The sequence below is a fragment of the Blennius ocellaris genome, assembly GCF_963422515.1.
Source record: "Blennius ocellaris genome assembly, chromosome: 21".
Lineage (NCBI taxonomy): Eukaryota > Metazoa > Chordata > Actinopteri > Blenniiformes > Blenniidae > Blennius > Blennius ocellaris.
Window position 1 is genome coordinate 12209389 of NC_137670.1, and position 22361 is coordinate 12231749.

General features: G+C 42.8%; 2 protein-coding genes across 4 annotated transcripts; both read right to left on the reverse strand.

The window, feature by feature from the left end:
- Positions 1-453: 453 nt before the first annotated feature.
- Positions 454-7793, reverse strand: eif3c (eukaryotic translation initiation factor 3, subunit C). Its single transcript, XM_080517706.1, has 23 exons — positions 7676-7793; positions 6267-6384; positions 6113-6178; positions 5839-6028; positions 5626-5751; positions 5450-5501; positions 5114-5220; positions 4896-5020; positions 4657-4792; positions 4411-4514; positions 4158-4299; positions 3821-3946; positions 3264-3357; positions 2922-3109; positions 2609-2833; positions 2330-2521; positions 2040-2211; positions 1796-1955; positions 1648-1713; positions 1437-1524; positions 1192-1357; positions 1018-1059; positions 454-782 (listed from the first exon to the last, which is right to left on the reverse strand). Exons 2-23 carry the CDS (start codon positions 6362-6364, stop codon positions 703-705), a joined length of 2745 nt encoding a protein of 914 aa, XP_080373832.1. The 5' UTR covers positions 6365-6384; positions 7676-7793; the 3' UTR covers positions 454-702.
- Positions 7794-14469: 6676 nt separating this feature from the next.
- On the reverse strand, positions 14470-19546 carry LOC308146060 (uncharacterized protein). 3 transcript variants are annotated; one of them, XM_080517705.1, is made up of 7 exons: positions 19438-19546; positions 16552-18379; positions 15737-16347; positions 15454-15661; positions 15272-15351; positions 15100-15191; positions 14470-15006 (listed from the first exon to the last, which is right to left on the reverse strand). In XM_080517705.1, exons 1-7 carry the CDS (start codon positions 19489-19491, stop codon positions 14946-14948), a joined length of 2934 nt encoding a protein of 977 aa, XP_080373831.1. In that variant the 5' UTR covers positions 19492-19546; the 3' UTR covers positions 14470-14945. The 3 variants fall into 3 exon arrangements, with proteins under 3 accessions (XP_080373831.1, XP_080373830.1, XP_080373829.1); XM_080517704.1 differs by having other exon boundaries at positions 15454-15646; positions 15737-18379; XM_080517703.1 differs by having other exon boundaries at positions 15737-18379.
- Positions 19547-22361: the final 2815 nt, after the last annotated feature.

The following is a 22361-nucleotide window of genomic DNA, read 5'->3' on the forward strand; positions in this document are numbered from 1 at the left end:
GCATCTTTCACCTAAATGGAAAGAATCACTTTCACAGGCTGTTTATGCTCAGATCAAACTCTCGAATCACAAACGCGTTCAAACCATGAGAAAAAAAATCTATCATTAAAAAAAAAAAAAGCCACCTTGGTCACTCTCGGTTAAACAGTGACTGGTGTTTGAGTCATCTTTGGACTGCTGACTCGACCCATTTACCTTCTGGTATTGTGCCAACGATCGGCACATAACACCAGTTTGTCATAACAATCGTCTTTTTAGTTTGTAGCTCGAAATGACAGGGAAATCATCACATGCTCAGATTCATTGTTGGCCTGACTTTTGTCTCATCAGAGGCGAGCCAGCTCAGACGTGTCACAGCAGGTCACTTGAGAGACTTTGGATGAAGTTGAAATCTCCTTTTAAGTTGATCTCTTTACTAAACTCATATCAGAAATAAAAAAAAAAAGTCAAACACTGTGTTAATATTTGTTTATTTTAGAGGCTAATAACACGTTTTATTGCCCAATACAACCAAGCCACACTTCAGCGCTGTTATTTTTTTAAATGATAAAACTCCAAAACATCCAGAGATGAAGGGACTGGAAAGTAAAATCAATTGATGCAGCCGCAAAGAGAAAAGTGATTTTGGAGCTGGCAGTTCTGATTCTGTAGAAGACCCAGGCGATGTAATGGAATGGAGGCTGATTTTCAAGGGTCGGAGGATCAATAGTTGTTTTGGTTCTGGTTCCTGTAGCCTCCTCGATTGTAGCCGCCCTTGTTCTGCTGGTAAGAACCTTTCTGATCTGTGACCCAAGCGGAGAGGAAAACACCATTACTGCCATGTTTAATCATGCATCAAATAAACACTCCAATCACACTGGAGGGTCCACGCTTTCAAGGACCACTAATACTATCCACCATCTTTAAACTTTAATGCATCACGACTTTGGTATTAATTAAACAGCAACAAGGTGAATCAGCAAAAATATGTAACAGCAATGCGTAAACAAGTAAACGTTAGAGTGTGGGTTAGCTTACCTCGTTGGTAGGATTGCTTCTGTTGGTAGCCACCTTTCTGGTCTGTAAAAGAAAAGAATAATAAAGAAATTAAACATTATAGTTTGAATCTCAAGATCCAGGGAACTTTTACTTAAGACATTTATACATTTGGAGTAACCGCAGCTACACCCGAGGCCTGTTGTCTGAACTCACCTCGGTTGAAATATCCTCCGTAGACGCCCTGTTTGAGGTCGAAGACGCGCTCGTTGTTCTCCACCAAGCTGCCGAGCTTCTCCGCCAGCTGCAGGGCCATGTTCTGCAGGGACGTGGGCTCCGTGCGGTGCATCACCACCGTCTGTGTGGGCTGGTCGAGTGAGGCCTGAACGGGACGGGAAACGCACGTCAGCGCTCCCAATACACCACAACAAAGGAGACTGGTGATGGAATGAAAGACTCACCATCAGCTCCTCGTTGATGATCATCTTGCTGATGATGCTGTGCACTGTGGGTATATCCAACTCAAACATCTCCGACAGAGTTTGCATGCTGGAGGAAACAAACAATGGGACATCATTTAAAAAAACTAAACTTTTAGAAACATTTGGAGTTTTCAGAAATACAAACTGTAGCTTCAGTTCTGAAACAACCAAAGCTGGAACCTTTGCTCACCTGATGGAGTCATAGACGCTGCTGTATGTGAACAGGTAAGTCCTCAGCGACTCCTCTTGTATCTTCCTACAAAAAAGTAAACAACCAAGGTTGTTTTAATATTACAACATCGCTAAGTAACTTCGGGCAAAATGCAACAGCCGCCGACCTGACGAGCATCTCGCGCACTCTCTGCGTCTCAGGAAACAGGTCCCAGACTTTACTGTTCATCTTCTCGTTGATGATGAACGAGTGGCAGGTGCGCCAGTCTCCCATCTTCATGGCCTTGCTGGCCGCCACCACGTGCTCCCTCATGCTCTCTGGGGGTCCTGGAGGACAAACACGGTTCGCGTCTCTTAATTCTTTGAACGGCAAAGTCTCCTACCGAGAGTCTGAGCAGACTTGTTCCGTACCCAGGAGTGGCTGTCTCTCTCCCACCCTCAGCTGGTGATGGAACTGCTTGCTGATCATCCTGCGCCGGGCGTCGAACTCGTGTGCGGCCATGTAGGGGATTTCCAACAGCATGGCCGACACCAGGTAGACACACTCCAACAGCTCCAGGTTGATGTGCATGTGGAACGGCACCTGCGGAGGCCAAATGTCATCGTGATGCCGTTCCGTACACGACAATGCGTTTCGGTCTGCTCAAATTAATCCCACTGGCTTCCACTACTATGAACAAGCACGTATGCAGGTGACTTACTTGTCTTCTCTTTTCGATCTTCTCCTGCTCTGCGTTCCTCTCCTGCATGTTCCTCATGAGCAACCCTTGACCCAGGAGCTCTTTGGCTCGGCCAGACGACTGGATGTCCAAGAGCGCATTGTGGGCGTCTTTAATCATGCCCTGTCTAAAAGCACAAATTCCAAGCTGGACCATGGTTCTGTTGTACAGGATCTAGAAAAGAAAAAAAAGAAAAGATAATGGGTAGTTCAAAATAAATTAACATCGATAATCTGTGCAGATTCTGTTGCATTTGCACACCTGCACAGGCGGGTCAGCATGCTGGATGTTGTCCTGCAGGTGGCTCATCAGCATCAGGTCGCGTGCCTGGTACCAGCGCGAGTGGAGAGCGTGGTGGTAGATGTGACAGAGTATGGCACAGGTTCGGATGCGGTCGGTGCGATCCTTGGAGTAGATGAACTTGCAGAGACGGTCCATGATCACGGCGCTGTCCTCGCCTTCGCTTTCCTCCTGGTCCTGTTCAGACTGCACGGCAACACGCGGGACAGGTCAGCACAACGCATTTGATCACCTGAAAGGCTCCAGCCATCCTATGCAATCTATGTTTTCTTACCTTGGTCTCTTTCTGGAGGCCCAGACTACGCCTGTGAGCTTTGTAGTCAAACTTGTAGTAGGTGTGCATGATTCTGCGCAGGTAGATGCGGCAGACCTCTTCTGTGCTGCCTTTGGTCTCCAGGTAGTTGAGCAGCCGGTCGACGATGTTACAAACTCGCCCCTCGTCCTTCAAGTTATCAACATATTCTGAAATACGCGAGGACGAGGGAAAAAATACAAATGAGCAAACAGAAAGAACCAAAAGATAAATAACTGAATTCTGCAACAATACTACTGAATCCTAAACCTTCACACCTTTGAACATATAATGCAACAGTGGATGTGTGAACCACAAACGTACCCTGTGAGTGAGGATCTGTGTTCTGCATGATCTTGGTGAACTCTTCATCCATCCTCTCCACCAGCGTTAAGACACAGCCACGCACACGGAAAGGCTGGAAAACATGCACAACACAACTTGAAGTCCATTGACATCTTTTTTTTTTTTTTTTTGGGTTAACTCAACAAAGAATGACAGCTTCGTGGTGGGTGGGCGTATAGCACAACCTTAGTCAGTGCCGTCGGGATATTGAGGAAAAGTGTGACTATAAAATTTATAGGAAAACTGAGTTGTAATTTAGCTTTAGGATTAGGAGGTAGGATTTAGCGACAGCCATCAAATAATTTGTTTATAATTGTGAAAAAGCACACGGCATGGTACATTCAGGGGGTAAGCGCCCCCTTATAGTCTTTAGATACGGTCAGTCATGTTGATGCATTCAATAAAGAAAAATTATTTGTCAAATGATTCACTGGAATTGGACTTGCATTAGTTGTGATGCGCATTTTTTTCTGTTTAGAAGGACTGATGCAGGATACGAAAAAGAGACAGAGTGGGAAAGAGGCAGGACGGATTACCTGTTCAGTGGCGGTCAGACTCTCACTGTCCTCTGCAATGTTCTCTCCAATGAAGATGCTGTTGAATTCAAAGAGGATGTCCAGCAGCTCGTCGATACACTCCAGGCACTTCTTCCACATGTCGGGCTACAAGAAAAAGGACGACACTCACACCTGATCTCTTGCAGTTCTGCGATTTCAAAACTTAAGCTGCATTAGTGGATATGTTTCTGTTGGTCTCACTTTAATTTACTTAAGTGTATGAATGGTTGGACAATGCCACGGAGGGTTGTGCTATAATCGTCTGTTCTGACAGAGGTGTACATTTATAACAACAGTCTATATAAGCAGTTCTCACCTTCATGAACGCTGCCAAATTGGGATTGTAGTCATACAGGGAGGCAATAATGTTGAACTTAATCTTGACCAGGACGCCTTGACCCAGGTTATTCTCGAGTGCGATGGCTGCCAGAGCGTGGAGCAGTTCAATCTGGGCAGCCCTGGAAGGAAAGAAACCCATCACAGAAAAGTGAGCAACGGTGACTTCAAGTCATTCTGTTGTGAATTTGATGAAATAAAATCAAGTTATAAAGTGAGAGAGAAGCCGTTACCTGTCGGTGCCCTTCTTGCCTCTTGCTTGCAGGATTTCATTGAGTTTCTTCACCACCACTGGGACGTTTATCTCAGTGCCTTTAGCGAACATCTTAGGCTTCTCCTAATGGAGCCCAGCAGCAAAAAGAACAAAAATGTAAGGTTTTTCTTGGCTGCTATTAAGGCACGCATTATTTGTCATATCTGTATCAAATAATTGACATTATTTTTAAAAAGAAGTCAACAATTTCATCACGTATGTGTACCTTGACCAGAGGGACGCCTCCCTTGACCTTTTCCCAGCCTCCTTCAACCTCCTCCTCAATGTCCTCTTCAGGGCGCTCCCTCTTGGTCTTCGTCCTCTTCCCGACCTTCTTTTCACCCTTTTCACCCTCATGGGTCCTGGGGGCGGACACCGTGTTGTTGTTTTATTCACAAGTCACTTCAGGCTCAGAACAGGAAAAACATTCGTCTATTTTGCATTAAACCAAAAGCAGAGACTCACTTCTTGAGGAAGACCATGGCCAGAGAGGAGCTCTTTCCTTCACCGTCATCTGAACTCTCACTGCCACTGTCGACGGTGTCCGAGCTCCAGTCTTCATCCTCATCATCGCTGGAAGACGACTCATCCTGTCAGAGGTAGATGAGGGATTGTCACTGTTAAGTAGAGGAATTAATACAAGAGTTCCGCGCCTCATGCTGGGTCAGTTGTTGGTCCTTTACCCCGGATCCCTTCTTGATGAACTTGCTGGCTTCTGGAGCCGACTCTGGCTTTTTCTTTAAAAATGCCTTGGCGGAAACTCCATCTTCACCGTCGCTGTCAGAGGAGCCTTGAGGTACGAAGTTCACACGAAATGTCAGAAATGACGCCTGCAAAGAACTTTTCCATTTCTCAGCAATTAACTGCAGATAGAAATATTTTCACGATTGAAGCTTGTGACAATGAACAACATGAGCAACAAGTGTTGCAGGTCACAGAATGATTGCAAACCCTGCCTTTATGTAGATACAGTATTGCAGGTTTTCACGATCATTCCAGTGTAAAAACAGCCTGCTTACCAGAATCCCCAGCCTCCTTCTCCTCCTCCTCATCGGCAGACTCCTGTGGGTTCTACCACAAACGGAGAGTTTAGACACCTGATCATCTACACCCACTTTTTCACATTCAAACCAGGAAGCTGCCTGGTCCCGACTCACTCAAGTCATTTCATTGAAGCAATAATTGCTGGAATTACCTCCTTGTATGCAGCAATCTCTGTCTCGTAATCCCGGTTGTACTTGCGGATCTTCTGTCGGAGAGTACTGAGGGCTTTTGCATTGTTCTTGTTCATCTTCCTCTTCCCCTCTTTGTCCTCCCAGAGCTTGAGAACCAATAATGTTGATTATTAGATACAAATGTCACAAAAAGTGCTTTCCCGGAGTTGTCCGTTTAACTCTGAACTACTGACCTGATTCAGATAGTCCTCCAAATCAGCCAGGAGGCGAATATAGAAAGAGGGAACACCCTCTTTGTCTACTATAGTCTTGCTTTTGAGGAAGGCTCGGCATAGCAACTCAAACTCCTCCAGACATTTGGCCATGTCACGAATCTTCATAGCATTACGGATGGTCTTTATCAGGTTGGTCAACTCTTCAAATCTAAAATCAAAAGGAAACGCTAGAGTCACAACCAAAATAATCAGCTCACAAAATCTTTCAGAAACTATAAGGGAAAACACAAACCGCTTGTCTTTGGCGCTGCGCACCACTCTTTTGGTGTCCTCCTCATCGTCACTAAGAAGCAGTGACCTGCGGGAATATAATGGGTGACGGAGATGAATTCAAGAAGAATATTTCAAATGTCATGACGGTGAGATGTGTCGAGGTTTTCACTGACTGCTTGAACGTAGTCCCGGGTGCTTTAGGGGTGATCTCATCAGCGGATGAGGACTCCTCTGACTCACTGTCAGACCCAGTAGCGAAGAAACGAGACATCACGGAAGGTAGGAGTCAATCTGCAAGGCAAAACATTAACACAATTTATAATATTGAACTTAATTTAAGAGAGGTGTTCATAAATGTATGGGAATTATTTTTTTTTTTTTAATTCTTTACAGGTGGTTGGGTGGTTAATTCGCCCAAATTAATTCTACAGATAAGGTAGAGCCATCGGTTTCGCTCACATCTGCTCAGTATGAATGGATTACACATCTTTATTAAATCCATTGAGCCTCTGGTACAAAGTTTCAAAAAGCTATAGTTCTGGCTGTACATCAGAAAAGTATTTCTTTGAATATTTTGTCTGCAATCGGCGAATTATGTTGCAAATAATTCAACACAGCAAAAGTGGGTTAAGGTCGCCCACAAACATCAACAATCTACACTTCAAAAATGAAGCTGTCACTTAAAAGAAATCAAACAACAACTTGTGACTTGTAGTTTCTTTTAAGCCTGTTTAGTGCTTTAGATTTCTGGTATTTCACGTTTTAACATGCATTACTTTGGTACAGTATTATCAGTTTTCAATTAAATGAAACCCAAGGCTATGCCATCACACATTATATTTGCAGATGGGCATCGCCTTTATCCAGGTATTGAGGTTTATGTACCACAATGATCCCGAAAGCTATGTGTTCCTGGTATAATGCGTAAGTAGTGGACGGAAAAAGAGATGCGCAAAACAAACCATTGAGGTAAAACACCTTGTAAAAAAAAAAAAAAAAAAAAAAAGTGCAACTCTGATCAAGGCCTCAAAGAGAATGAGAAAATACAAGCAAGTTTTCTGTGACAATATTAACCATTTGCAATGATGATTATGATGCAATGTTTTGCACATACTTTTGAATCCTATATATCGCTTTAAATTTATTTGTTCGCAATATGTCATTTCGGGCTTATTTTCTGCCTTATACTTATGATTAAATGGTGGTTATGGCTGCTCATTTCATTTGTTTTTCGTCGCTTTAATAGATAAAATCAGCGGCTTTCTTGCAATTTGAATTGCAATTGAAGTGTGTTATGGAGCTAACACCACGTAGCTGTACCAGATGGACAACGCGCTGTAAAAGTTAATCATAGTAAGAGCTGTATAAATATACACAATGTGAAAACACACCGCAACATTTTCTTAAAGAAATAAGCAGATGTGTCTGACACTAACGTGGCGCGGTTGCCGGTGCTATACTATGCTAAGCTAAGCTAAAGCCTCGGGAAGGCAGAGCGGCCTCCACGCATGTGAACCGGTCCACACTCTTCATTTAGGGCGAGTATTGCTCAAGTTTTCGACAAATACTCAGTCAGACTCACCTACGTCCTCGTGGAAATGATACCGTGGTGTGTCTGTCTGCGTGTGACTGTTATAAAATCCAGTTTGGCTGAAAGGCGGACAGACGAAACGTGCGGCGGCCGCGCCGGAAGAGGGAGAGACGGTGGGAACAGCGCATGCGCCATTTGAGACGGTCAATGAGTTCCAACTTCCGGTAGTGGCAAAACAACATTAAGGAGCATAGCAAGATAATGCAGTTGGCTGTACAAATCGCTTTTAAAAGGGTTCATCCATCACATTCCATGCGTCAGTACATGAGAAATAATCAGTAAAACCTTCCTGCATGTACCCATGATAATATTTCTTCATTTTAGGGTTTCATATCGAAGTATATTGTCATATCTTTGACAAACAAAATATACAGGATTATCCATGAATTCGTTTCTCTTAATTTGTGCTTCATTGTGTAAAGCGTCTATGAGTGTACAAAAGTTAAAATATTCTAAAGGTGTAAAATATATTAAAACGTTCCAACATAGGAAGAATGTCTTAAAGATGCACAGTTTGATACTTGTATGATTTAAATTGGTTAGAGTAGAGCTTAAGCAAGTCAGAATGTGTCAATTCTCAGCATCAGCATTAAATCACCAAAAATTTTCAGGCCCAGAGATCAACACGGGCTTCAAAACGTTACCGCCACCTCGAGGCCAAAAGTGATACACTGCCAACAATCGATACCAGTTTAGTGCAGTTTAAAATTCGGAACACTGACAGGATAAGACTGAAAGTGAAGATAAAATATATACACACACTCAAGCACTCCAAAGTTTAGAGAATATTTATTTTGTCATTATGAAATACAACACAATGTCATCCAGAAAAAAAAACACATTTAGCAAGTATTAATACACATGTACATATCAGACCTGCACAGGTTTTTATTGTGCATTGTTATATTCAGTGCTTGCCTTATTCTTTATAAATGTTATTTTATTGTCTCGTATGTGCACGTCTGTGTGTACAGTTACTGAGAACTATGGATTTCTCCACAGGGAGATAAATAAAAGCATATCCTATCTTATGTAGTAAAACAGATAAAGCAGGACTCTGTAAAGTAAGGCATTTTGCACACATTTCAATAAAACATTGAATTTATTAAGCACATTGAAATCAAATACAATAAAACACTTGTCTTTGACATTACACTTTCAACATTCTTCTGTGTATTTCAGCAGCTCTGAGGGAACAAAAAGAAATTGCAATTTAAAAAAAATGAAAAATCAACATTCAGCTTACACAGATTTGCCTAAAAACCAATAAAAAGATTGAAGATATGAGCCAAACAAATGGATGCACAGATAGATATTCAACAACTTATATGGTCTGAGGTTCAAAAGTTCAGGTTTTTTTGAAAATGGCTGCAGACAATCCAACCTGGCACACAAGAACTCATGAAAGACACAAAGCAACAGCAATGATTCATACCTTCTTTCAGTCTCTTTATTTCTTCTTCCATCACTTTGTTTTGCTTTTCCAACTCGGCACAGGTGGCACAACCTAGACACAACACAGAATTATAAGGAGCCAAAAGGTCAAGGAATCGTTGAACATTGTTATCGCAATTCTCTCAGAACAAAACCAATCATTATAAACCAGTGAAATTCTTTAACTGGTCATCTACACAAATTCTCCCACTGGTTTAATTCGAAGAATTTTGCCTCCAACATTTACCTTTTGCAGATTTGAAACTAAAACAACTGGGTTAGCATCCTTCACTTCGCTAAAGCTGTCTGAAAGCAAAACACACATTTTCTTTGAGACTTGTGAAATTGTACAATTACATCTGAACACACCATGTGTTTGGACATTGGGAGCCCCATTCTGACACGATGCTGCAGGCACAGGATTGCTCGATGAAACAGAATCTGAGGAGATGAAGAATATTAGATTGATGGGTGTACGTTACAGGTAAACTCTGCTAATTTCACAACCTCAAAGAATCTGTTAAACATTCACAGAAGTAGCAATGGGTCTCAACTTGGCCTTCTGTGCAAACCTGACCAATTTAAGCCTTTTGTAGATGGCGAGTTTTTATGAACAACTAAGTGTTTACCCATTTTCAGTTTCTTTGATGGCACAGCCTCATTCCTTGGTAAGGGATGTTTCTTTGCCATTATAGTCTTTGGTGCAGGATTAGTGGCTGTACACAAATATGGACAGAAACAATTACACATAAAGTGCTCGGATTGTGCAATATGCTGATTACTTAATGCCCATCTCCTTTAAGGAATTAGATACATTTGCCTCATAAACTCAACAAAGAGGCTGTCCATGTGCGTGATGGAATCTTGACTGTAAGTCAACTTACCAGGAGCCTGGGGTTTTGTCGTCACAGCTCTTTGAGCGTTTGTCGGCGGTTTCAGGCCTCTGGCTCTGCTGGCAGCATCACAAGGAGCCGATGGTACTGCTGCATGGACGAGATTGAATATTAGTACCAGTTAAAACACATTATGAGCGGTTAAGGACATGTAAAAGAAACCCCAATTCTACTGGACTATAATAGAAAGTGGACACCAACCTAGGAGCAGTCGATGTGCATATATATGTAATCGGAAAGACATGCACATAAACTCAAGATTACAGGTACAAGTTGATGAAAAATGCAGTTATTATAGATAATTTTGCCACAAATTGTCATGGCGGAGGCACAAAGTCTGGTTATAGTACCCATACCTGCAGGTCCACAGAGTTTCTTTGGCGCCTGTGCGTTGCCTCTTGCTGCAGGCATCTTGAGACCTCGGGTGATTCTCTGGATGCCCGAAGGAATGCCACTCTCCTGTGGCTTCCGCAAACTGGAAACTGGAAGTTTTAATCCTAATGAGAACATAGGGGAGGGGGGGGGGGGCTGTATGGACTGACAACACTGAGCTCATGCCAATATTCAGCGTTCCAAGTGCAATCATAAAATGTCGAGAAATAACAACAAAAAAAGCCATGCACTCTATGTCAGTTACTCCTTCAGTTACTTTAAACGAATGAAGAATAATTGATGAGGCAAAAATCACAGTGCCTACCCGTTGTTGTTGTTGTAGCGCGCAAGTTGTAGGTGCACGTCGTTCCTGTGGTCTTTGAAAACACGACAGAGTGTTAACAGTGTGTGCTTCAAAACATTTGTTTGGCGTCACATACAAATTGGGATGATTAAATTAATATTTTGTCCACATCACAGGAACAGGGAAATAGAGGAATACCTCCTTCGGTGCATTAGAAGGAGCTGCAAATCTGCAAGCGTCCGTTTGAGCTTTCTGCCTGGTCAGGGGCAGGCCGAAGGTCGCCGGCTGAAAGCGCCCTGGGAGGGCGGAGCCGGATTTGTTCTTTGACAACTGCGAAAGCATCGGAGGAAACAGACGTGGTTTCGCAACTTTGCATTCCCGTGTGAGGAATGTTTTGCGGTCGCAGACGATGTTTGCTGGACGTTTAGAGGCCACCTGAGCAGCTGGTTCAGCGGGCCCTTCAACCAGCAGTTTTTTCTGTGCTCCTGGGTTCCTGCCCTCCGTAAGCTGGGGGATTTCTGTGAACACTTTACAGTGTACAATTGGGGTTGAAGTGACCAGACACTCCACCCCTAAATCTAAAGTTTCATCTAGATTGAATGCGCGAGCCTTGTTGGTCTCTGTATTCAAGTTTTCATGAATGATGGCGTTGTCAGAGACATCAGTTAAATCGTGGGCAGATTTTGTGTCAGTTTCACATCGAGCAGCTGCATCTAAAACAGGATCAACTTCAAATGTGCCCTCAAGGTTCTTTGTATTGTTAGCAGCTTCTGTGCCTTTACTCCCAGACCGTTCAGGAAGCTGTACTTCAGCAGCGCCTTCTTGAAGGCTCGTGGTTAGATTGCAGATTTGAGGAGAGGGGAGCCTGTCCATTGTCTTCTGAAGATTGTCACTTGAGCTCGACTCAGACAAAGTTATTGAACCAGACTGTGTAGGTGGCTGCTCACACTCGGAGGCGTGCATGTCCATTGTCTTCTGAAGGCGGTCGCTTGAACTCGATTCCGACAAAGACTTTGAGCCAGACTCTGCAGGTGCTTGTTCACACTCTGAGTGCTTTTCCATCGTCTTCTGTAAATTGTCACTTGAGCTCGACTCCGACAAAGTTGTTGACCCAGACTGTGTAGGCGCCAGTTCATACTCCGTGTGCTTTTCCACCGTCTTCTGAAGATCGTCACTTGTGCTGGACTCTGAATAGGTTATTGACCGAGTCTCTGTAGGTGGCTGCTCACCCTCTGAGGTGGGCTTGTCCATCGTCTTCTGAAGGTCGTCACTTGTGCTGGACTCTGAAAAGGTTATTGACCGAGTCTCTGTAGGTGGCTGCTCACCCTCTGAGGTGGGCTTGTCCATCGTCTTCTGAAGGCGGTCACTTGAGCTAGATTCCGACAAAGTCATTGAGCCAGACTCTGCGGGTGCTTGTTCACACTCCGTGTCCTTTTCCATCGTCTTCTGAAGATTGTCACTCGAGCTCGACTCGGACAAAGTTGCTGAACCAGACTGTGTCGGTGGTTGCTCACACCCAGAGGCGTCGTTTTGGAGATCCACAGTGGCCTCCACAGCAGTGTCGCCGGAATCTCGAAGAGATCGAGTTTCTGTAGAGCTGTGCTGCACATCACTGGAATCATTTTCCTCTATAGCAGAGCATGTGGTATTCTTAAGGAGGGACGTCTCTGTAGTGAGTGGATTATCTGCTGGTTGGGAACACGGTGTATCCTCAGCTGATGGTGTTTCAGTTCTTTCATTAGTTTCTCCTTCTGTTGGTGACTCATCGCCACGTGTCATATCAAGGAGGGTAATGTCTGGAAAGTTCTTATCATCCAGCCAGAATCCTTTCCCTTCATGTTTGGATAATTCAGGAGCGGCTTCGGGACGATTCTCTTTCGTGGCCGAAACTGCAGACACGATCGCAGGAAGAGAGGAGTTGCTGGATGCACGCTTGTGACTGTCACAGGGTGAACACAAGCTCACCGTCTCATCAAGGAGAGTAATCTCTGGTAAGGTTTCATCATACAGCCAACTTGAAGCAATACCTGCGCCCATACCACCAAAAGGAAACCGAGGAACATCCTGCAAAGGACTGAGTGCACATTTTAAGGCTTCTGGAGGAGGACACCTATTGGCAATATTCATGTATTTCAAAAATGGCGTTGGAGCAAATTCCAGACGGGAGAGCTGAGAAGCTGGGGTTGAAACCTTGTTATGCATATTGGGCACAGGCATGATATTTTCCTGGCAGTCATTTTCCTCCATGGTTATCTCAGATTATGACGTTTCCAAGGTCCGTTAATTTCACACCTGCGAATTAAAAGCATAAATTAATCAAATCGTCATTACTGTATGCATAATTATATATTATAGTTAATATTGTGGTGTACAGAATAGACAGAAAATGGCAACTGAAACTGTCTATTTAGAATAAAACCATGACAAACAGAATGCTATTCATTAAAGAGAGAAGTAATATTACTGTCAATGACTTGCGCATGACTTGAGCATGAGGCAAGAGAAATCTGATTTACTACATTTTACGTAATCCGGTCACACGGACTACTTTTTAACGATTTAAGTGAATAATTAACTTACAAATTTCTGCAGCATTACAATGATTCTATATATCGTATATGTAAATAACTGAAGGATCAACATGGGGATCATCACAGCCAAACAGGACGAAAAGACAATCGAACACACACACTTCCCACACATATTCAATATTAAAGGAGAAAAGTGGAACAAAAACAAATCCACACGCAGAAGGACAGAAGTTCACAGAAGCAGGGCTCGTCAGATTGATGTTTTGGGGCCGTCGTACATTAAAAAAAAAAAAAGAAGAAAGAAAGCCGTTTGTCAGGTCAGTTCGAAACGACAACACGTAAAACTATCAACACACAAACGTCATACGAAACAAAACCGGTGAGGAAGGCGCTCAAGCTTTTACTTACGTTCCAAACATAGGAAAGTAGAAAAATGTTTGCTCGACGAGTGACACCGCTTCAGTTTGAACGTCGGGCGGCTTCACACTCATTGGACAGCCGTTCTTATTCTTTGCTCTTTCTTTGTACTTCCGGTGAACTGGTGTGTTTAATGCATCGCCCGCCCCCTGCTGGTGAACCAACATTTTTGCATCCCTCAAAAGCAGGAGACTGTGGGCCACAATTCACGAGTTCACTTTCTATGGAGGTATTATAGATAATTCATTTTCAATATTTCTTTTTAAATAACTTTAGTTTTTGTATTTTTTCCAACATTATACATGAACACAGAACAGGTAAGGTTCTGTGTTCTATATATATTATACCAGGTATAATTACAATTATAAAATAGTATCAAAGATAAATATATCTATCTTTGTGAATCATGGGTCCTCATAATTTCTCCTTAGAAGAAATACACACAAATTTTCCACAGAAGCACAAAAAAAAACTTATTTGAAGCCTTCAAATACTCAAATACTACAACCCCTTCAAATCCTTTTTTTAAATGAAACCAGCAATAGACTTCAAATGCATGTTTTTGGACTGTGTGAGGAATCTGGACTACCCATAGAAAACCTGCAAATATACAGAAAGCCAGAACTCAATCGGTCAGCATTCTGGCTCAGAGGCAAACGTAGGATCCACTGCACCGGCGTTCAGCCAGACTGACAGGTTTTCTTTGAGGGCATCATGATTTAAAATTTATTTCGGACAATCAGTGTCAGAAAGTCGATGTCAATGTTACTACTTTATGCAATTCTTCATAAAAGTGTTCGACCATACCTCTTAGACAACACAATTCACCTTTATTTGAAAAACACAAGTACAGCATACATGTGGAATTGTGTGCTATCTTCAGAAGAGTTCAAAAGACGTGCATGGTTCAATATAAATGGCCAACAGCACAGAACCATGTGTAAAAAGTCATTGTGGGCAGGCATTGCTGTGAAACTACCATCATCTTATCACAAAGAAATTGTAACTTTTCACATGTACAATACATGTAGATGAAAATATAAAACAAATATATATAAATATTTTCTGTTTTGTGTTTTGCATTTTCTCTTTAAGGTTGTATTTTTGAAGCGGTGATAAATGTGAAATGGACAAATATTAGCACTTTTCCAGGAGATAAATAATGTATTCATTAGTTTTACTTTGTTTTAAAAAAAATTTAACCTTCACATGGGAGACATGTCATCATTTAGGTTCGGTTCAAAAAAGGAGCGTAGAGCCATTGCGATTTTACAGTCAACTATTCACATGAAGAACCACAATGATTCGTTTCACTCATTTGAAGTTTTCTTCAGTTTGGTCTTCAGCTCAGACATCAGAGGATTCCCAAATCTGGAAAGACATTAAAAAAAAAAACATTCCATCAGAAAATGTCTAAAACTCCTTTTGAGTTCAAATACAACAAATTGAGTGATGTTATTTTACCCTGGGTGTTTTGGTGGCATCCATTTAGGTTTGTTTGGTGCTTCTTCCTTTTCTGGATGATCATCTTTCTCCTCGCGTGTCGTCTCGGCTTCCTGTTGATAATATTGGCTTTTAAGTGATGAAAGTTTCTCCACATGAACTCAAACCGTTTTCTCTGAGAATACAATTGTACCTGTGATGGGATTTCCTGGTCATCTTCATCCTTCACCATCCGCTGTGTCTTTTTCAACAGTGGGAAACCTGCGGGAAGCCCTAACATGACAACAACAACAAAAAAGTACAATAATATAAACAGCTTATAAAAAACAACAGTCCTTATACTTAAAAGTGAGTTGTGGCTTGTGAGTGACTTACCAGGCAGTTTTATTCCAATGCCCATTCCTCCAAAAGGTACACCAGCAGGGGGTTTGACAGGCACGGGTGAAGGAGTGGGCTCCATTGAAGGCATATTGAGCAAATAGCGGGGATTGTTGGGTGGCCTCACACGGGGGTTTTTTAGAGAAATTCGTGACCTCTGCGGAGTGAAGTCCAGCACCGGAGCGTCCACCTGAATGGACACGAACTGCTAAATACACGTGACCTGCAGGTGAAGCCACTTTCAGTTTGGATTTAAATTGAAAATCATTGGAAACAATACCTCAGTGTGATCGTCGAGCATTGCCATGGGCTCGAGGGAGACGTCAGACCTGTTTGGTGAACTTTCCGCAGTGTCTCCCGACTGTTGCTCTTCCACTGGTAAAATATCGAATCCCTCCTTTTCGCTTTCTGAACACACGAGTCCCTCCTCTAAAGAGGCCTCTGAGCTGCTTGTTGATTGTCGTGATATGCTTTGCATGACCTCGTCTGAATCAGACGCAGTCAACTCAAGTAGACCACCTGGTGGAAAAAAGCTCATCGGAGCTTCGGTCTGTTTTCCTGTCGTGTCATTCGTCTCGTCCTTGAGATCTTTCTGCAATTCAGTTTCAGCCTCTGCTGATCTGAGTCTTTCCTTTTGGGTTTCTTCTTGCGGTGTTCTGGAGTTCTGATGCGTCAGCGTGGTGGTGACTTCTGATCCTGTTTCGGCGACTGAGGCCTGATTTATCAGGCCCAGTGTTTTGGTTTGTGCCACTGAATCATCCTGAGAGTTTGGTTGGCTTGACATTGCTGCTTCTATCCACAGGTCAAGGATTTCTTCATCAATCAGATCTTGATGTAGACTGATGGAGCTCCTCGAACCTTCTGATTCAGTCACGTGTCTTGTTGATTCCCCTGTTGACATGTCAGACAAATCTTCTGCTCTAGATGCTGTCATTGTGAAGTCATCAGCGGTTTCAATGCCACTTATCTCTTTCTCTATCTCAAACGTGCTGCGTGGGAATTGACTGCTTATCTCTCCTGTCTCAACTTGAGTAGACAACACATATTGTTCTACAAAAGCATTCTCCTCTTCTTCACTTCGTGTGATTAACTCACCTGCCATTGGTGCCAAAGGTTCAGCTTCAGTTCTGCCTTGCATTTCATGTTCTGCCCCCAATAGTACTCTATTACAAATTCCTTCCATATTGCTCTTAGTATCCAGCTTATTCACTGTACCATCATGTTGTACTTTAGCCACACTCTCAGCGGAGTGGGACCAACAGCCTGCTGTGGGAGCATTTCCTAAACCGTCGTTGCTGTATACTGTTGTATGTAAAAAATCCTGTGTCATTCCAGGAGCTTCAGCTTTCAAAGTTTCATCAGTTGAATCAGTCACTTCCTCTGCAGGAGCACCTCTGGCCTCGTGCCCACTTGGACCAGCTTCTTTGGAATTGGACAGCACTTCAGTCCCATCCAACATTCTTAAGTCTCTGACCTCCGTCTTCATCTGGCTTTCGGACAATTCTGCCTGGAGTCGGCAATCAAAAACCTGAATTCCTTCTTCAAAAAGTTGATTCTCCGTTTCTTGGAGCGATGCAGTGTCGAGATGAGGCGGTATTCTAACCGGCTCGACTTCAGCCAGGTCAACGATGGTCTTGGCATCTCCTGTACTTTCTCGTTCCTCCTCCACAGACTCACTCATCGGTAAACGGGTGGCTTCTGCGTTTTGAGGACTCTCCCGCTCGCCACTCTCCACCTCTTCTGGTAATCGAGGTGACTGGAATTCTTTGTCATCTCCTACTTCCAGGAACCTTTGTGTTGTATTTTCATCTTGCCCGAGCTCATTGTTGCCTTCAGGAAGCCCCTCTTGTGTTTCCTCACATGCTGGAGTATTTAGCTCCTCTAACACAACAACCCGGCCTTCACTTGTGCCCAGGGGAATACTTTCCAACTCCCTGATCATTTCCCGTCTCGTCTCACCTTCAAGCTTTACCGTCGCTGTGGTGGTGTTTTGGGTTATTCCTACAAAACCTCGATCTTCAGGAGTACATCTTGAATCGGCTGCATCTGGATCCTTGTCTGTGTTTGCATCCTCATTTTCTCCCTCAGTGAAAACGCTTTCTCCCCTGTTATCCAGTGCCCGCCGAGCCTCATCGTTTCCACTTGTAGGACCAATTACATGCTCCTGTTTCTCTACACCTACCACATCTGGAAGGTCTTCCTCATCTGCTTCCATTCTCTGATCCACTTCTCGCAAAATTATACCGTTTCCCACTTCTTCCTGTCTCAACACTTCATCACTCTGCTGTTCTCCCTCTCCTTTGTGCATGTTGTCATTTTCTTCTGGCCCCAAATCTGTTATTCTGCGCTGATCTCCCTCGCTGCCCGTTGCTTCAAATGCACGTTCATGTTGCCTGTTATCATCGTCATCTTCTTTTAATTCTACTACTTTGCTGGTTTCTTGATGAGCCTCAGTTGTCTCAACACACACAGTGCTGATTGTTTCCACTTCACATTGCTGGATCTTTTCACTAATCACGTCCTCTGTCAGAGCTTTTGACCCCACATGTTGTTGGTGTTTGTCATTCTCAGACGTCTCCTGACAAGAGTGCAATGGGCTCAACTGTGTCTCTTCTTCTTCACGTTGGTTTGAATCTTCAGTGATGGGCAGCTCAGAATCATCTCGTCCCGTTTGGTCCTGCTCTTCATCGGGCCGAAAGTTGGCTACAGTGATGGAACGTTCCCCGTGAACAGCTGTTCGCGGTGAGTCAAGCAGAGAGTCTGTCAACAAAGCGTCTTCTCCTGCGTGGATGTCGCCCTCCGCCTCGCCGCAGTCTGGAGGCTCACCTTCACCTGCAGACTCCTGGGAGGGGTTTTGCTCGCTGCCGATACCAGGAGCAGGCTGTGGCCTGATGAGTCTGTTCACAGCATCACTTATAAAACACTGAGGAAAAAAAAAAAACAGGTGGAGAAAACATTTCAAACAGTGAAGGTGTTCGGGTTGTTATGCTTGAAGAAATAACAAGAAGTACATACAAAGCATCATCACATACAGCATGTGAAACACAGTTACACAATAGTGTTTCCAGGTTTTCAGTGAGCGCGGGGAAGGCCCTTTCCTGTTTCGGCGTGACAATCGACTCGTACACAAAGCAGAGTCCATAAATGATTTTCAGAGTTTTTAAGTGGTTAAAGTTGACGTGATGAAAACCTCATAAAAAGCCAGTTACAAAATGGAATAGGATGTTCTGATGTCCAAATATAGTATGCAGTGCTACCCACAACCCGGGGTTGTGGGTAGCAACACGGAGTTTAAAAGAGGCGATGAGGAAGAGGTATGAAATCGGGCAGAGGAAGAGGAGTCCATTAAAAAAAAAAAAAAAAAGCTGCATTTATTTCTAACATCATGGTGGATTGGTTGGGTTGTCCTGGTTCTTTTCGCATTTCTTCTCAATCAAATTGAAGCAGAGCCTTAGAAAAGTTGGATGGGGGCGAAGAAAATGAACACACAGAAGGATTCAAATGTACACTTTGGGTTTTGTATAATGCCAAATCTTTGTGATTAAATGTGTTATATATAGATATATATATGCAGAAAACAACCACAAAAAATAAAAAAAACCCAAGAAAAAAAAAACGTGGATCATATGTGTATTACTCACATGTTTTGTTAGAATTAAGTGTATCAGAATATTCATCGTTATTTGAGTTTTTCTTTAATATTTCCAACAAAATTAGATCAATGAATCGTCTTTTTTTTCTCCATTTATATATGACCATGCAGATTTGTGTTGAATTACAATATTTACATACACGCAAGTGAAGATAGTGTACTTGTGAGTGCGTCCGTGTGGAAGAGAGAGAGAGAGAGAGAGAGAGAGAGAGAGTGAGTGAGAGAGAGAGAGCGAGAGAGAGATGTGCGCATACAGGTGCACAATACAGTTTTACTTCAACTTTTTTTTGGTGTGTTTTTATTTCATGCCCATGAGTGGATCGGCTCACCCAGACGGTCCACAGAGTCCTCTCCACCCTGGTCAGGGGACCGTCGGCTTCCATCGTCACACCTCGAAACTTCGAGCAGCGTCGCTTTGGGTTTTGTTGGTAGAAACACCCGAGAAACGAGGATCCGTGCGGGGCGATCAGACGTGAGGAGCTCAGCTGACGTTAAGTTCAGTTCCGTCTTTTCTCCCTCGCTCTGTCACGCGCACACGCACGCACGCACGCACACACGTCCGGTGTGTCGTGACGAGGAAGAGGCTCATTAACACAGCTGATTGCTGCAGTTCAAGTCCTCTTCTGACCTTTTTGACACCTTTTTATTTTTAAAATTGGTAAATCAAACGCTGGTAGCACAAGTATTGAAGCATGGCTGCTGTTGATTTGGCGACTCGTCACACAAAAGGGTTAAATAATCCGTTTTATTTAGGCAAGGCAGTTGTATTTGGCACCATCCAGACACAAGGCAATACACATTGCTTTACAAGCAAATGATGGGAATGTATTTAAAACAGAGTGGTTTGGAAAGGCATAATAAATAAGTAAAACCTTCATTGAGATAAAGGTAACAAAATAAGTCAAATCTATTGTTTAATTCAAAGCCCGAGCACATCTGCTATCATGTGTAACAATGGAGTAATCAGTAAGTCCTATGTTGAAGCCAAAAGTATTGGTGTTATCATATTTTACTTTATTTTCACTCCCAATACTGCCAATATTAGCATCCAGTGTAAACATGTTTAGATGTTTTTATTAGATTATGTTAAAAATGACAATTTCCAGTAAAAGAAGACATTTAAACTTTGAATTTCAAAATTAATCACATTGGCTGTAGTAGCCATATTTGGTTCGGGGTTGCATTTTGTTCACTGAGCCTAATAAGAAGAAAAGTTGCCTTATTTGGTTTGCTGTGACAAACAGTTACAAATAAATTGATTGTGAAACTATCATGAGTGAGCTTTGAAGACTCTCTTCCGCTTACATATCGCTGCATAAAGAGGAACTCTGCATTTTTCTTCCAATCTCTTTAAGTGTTGGGAAGTACCCCTCCAAACAGGAAAGTATTTTGGAGCTCCCATGGAAACACAAAATCAGATAAAACACTTGGAGTGAGTCAGTGTAAGATTAAATGTCAAAGAAAGAAGTGCTCTGGAGCCTGCTGCCCTCCTCCTATCAAAGCAGAGGAGTTATACCAGCACTGACAAAAATAAGAATGACTTGGATTCATATAGAGCTTTTTTGTTCAAGGTGACTCAAAGCGCATACGGAAACCATTATTCATACACACCAGTCACACCAGTAAGCGAAACTGCAGCCGCAGCTGCCCTGGGGCTGCTGACAGCGGCATGGCCAACATCCATGTACCCTTCAATGTGTGTAAATCAACAAGGACACGACAACAATGACTTTGATAGAGCGGGATTTGAATCGCCAAACCTTTAGTTATTGGACAACCCATTGTTCCACTGAGTCTCAGTCGCTGACAAACATATTTATATACATCTGAGCATGCAGGGGCAAGGATATGATGATGAAGAAGAAGAATGTGCATGAAAGTAAATTACTCAAGTGTGTGTTGGGATTCCTCCTAAGATAAAAAAAACAAAACAAAACTTATGACATTTATTAGATCATGTAATCTGTTAATTACTGTTTTTGATTTTTCACTTTATGCATTTCACAGCATGTGATCTGACCTTTGAAATGCAAAAACTATATATGAGGTTTATACTTCCAGGTTTTAGTGAATATTAAATACTTACATCAGGGCGCTGCACTGCTGCAATGGTTTGCATATGTGCCGCACAGCAAGAACATTTGCTGTTCCACCCTTACTGGTTGGAGTCTGCATGTTCTTCCCCGGGTTTTCTCTGTGTACATGTGCTTTAGGTCAATTACTATGTGTGGTTGTCTCTGTGTGTTTTTCCCATGATACATTGTGTGAAATGAAGCTGCAGAAGAGCGGTGTTTGTTGTGCAATCAGACAGAAGGAAGTTACAAACCAAAAAAAAAAAAAAACCTGACCCAAAACAATGCAACATCTCTTCTGCTCAGCACAGTGAAGTGTGGTCAAAGTGACAGCAGGAAACAAGAACTAGAAGTTTATTTTAAAATGAGAAGTAGTTTCAGATGCGGCCATTTGACCAACAGGTGGTTTTTGCTTCACACACAACACTGACAAGAAGAACGTTTCATCGACAGAAACACATACAAGCATGCCCCATTTAAACAATGTAGTTTTTATTTTCCAATGCAAATTTTGAAAAGAAAAAAAATCAATTATCATGGGTAATTATTGTAATTTTATTTTTGTACAAAAATATGAGTATTTATAAAAAAAACAAAAACAAAAGAAAAACAAAGTAGCTGAAAGGAAATGTAAAGGATGACAGACAATGCATATAAATAAAGATCTAGATTCTGGAAGTATAACTAAATACAGCTGGATATCTCAAAAACACGACTACAAGTTTATGGTTACCATAGAGATAAATATTAGTACATTCATTACGGCAAATACAAAAAGGAGAAGCGGCCTTGTGGGTGTCTCACGCAGAAGATGAGATTTCCTCATCGGGCTCTGAAAGAGAGGACATAAGATACATGACCTTAAGAACAAAAACATGAACACACTTCCTGTTACAGAGGATGATTTACTTTCTCCCCTGCGACAAGATAACAGCTGCTGATCTTGAACCCGCCGACAACACATCCAGCTACAGAGAGGAAGTTTCAGTAAAGTTTTCGCTGCTGTATGGTGCTACTACCTGTCCAGGTCCGATAAACCGGGAGGTTGAGTGCAGGGTGCGCGATCTCCACGCAGACTCGCAGACGGGCGTTCTGCGGCTCCCTGGGACCCTTCGCCAAGTTGACCTTGTTGATGTGCAGTGCGGCGGAGGCGACCTCTCGCTCCTTGTCACTGTCGTAGT

Coding starts and splice junctions, on each gene's coding strand:
- eif3c (XM_080517706.1), bottom strand. CDS start 6,364: ATGTCTCGTTTCTTCGCTACTGGGTCTGACAGTGAGTCAGAGGAGTCC. Junction 3,947..4,157: donor ATTTGGCAGCGTTCATGAAG/GTGAGAACTGCT, acceptor TTTTTCTTGTAG/CCCGACATGTGGAAGAAGTG. Junction 2,522..2,608: donor ATGCTGACCCGCCTGTGCAG/GTGTGCAAATGC, acceptor TTTCTTTTCTAG/ATCCTGTACAACAGAACCAT.
- LOC308146060 (XM_080517703.1), bottom strand. CDS start 19,491: ATGGAAGCCGACGGTCCCCTGACCAGGGTGGAGAGGACTCTGTGGACC. Junction 15,662..15,736: donor TGCTCGACGATCACACTGAG/GTATTGTTTCCA, acceptor TGTATTTAGCAG/TTCGTGTCCATTCAGGTGGA. Junction 15,192..15,271: donor ACCAGGAAATCCCATCACAG/GTACAATTGTAT, acceptor TATTATCAACAG/GAAGCCGAGACGACACGCGA.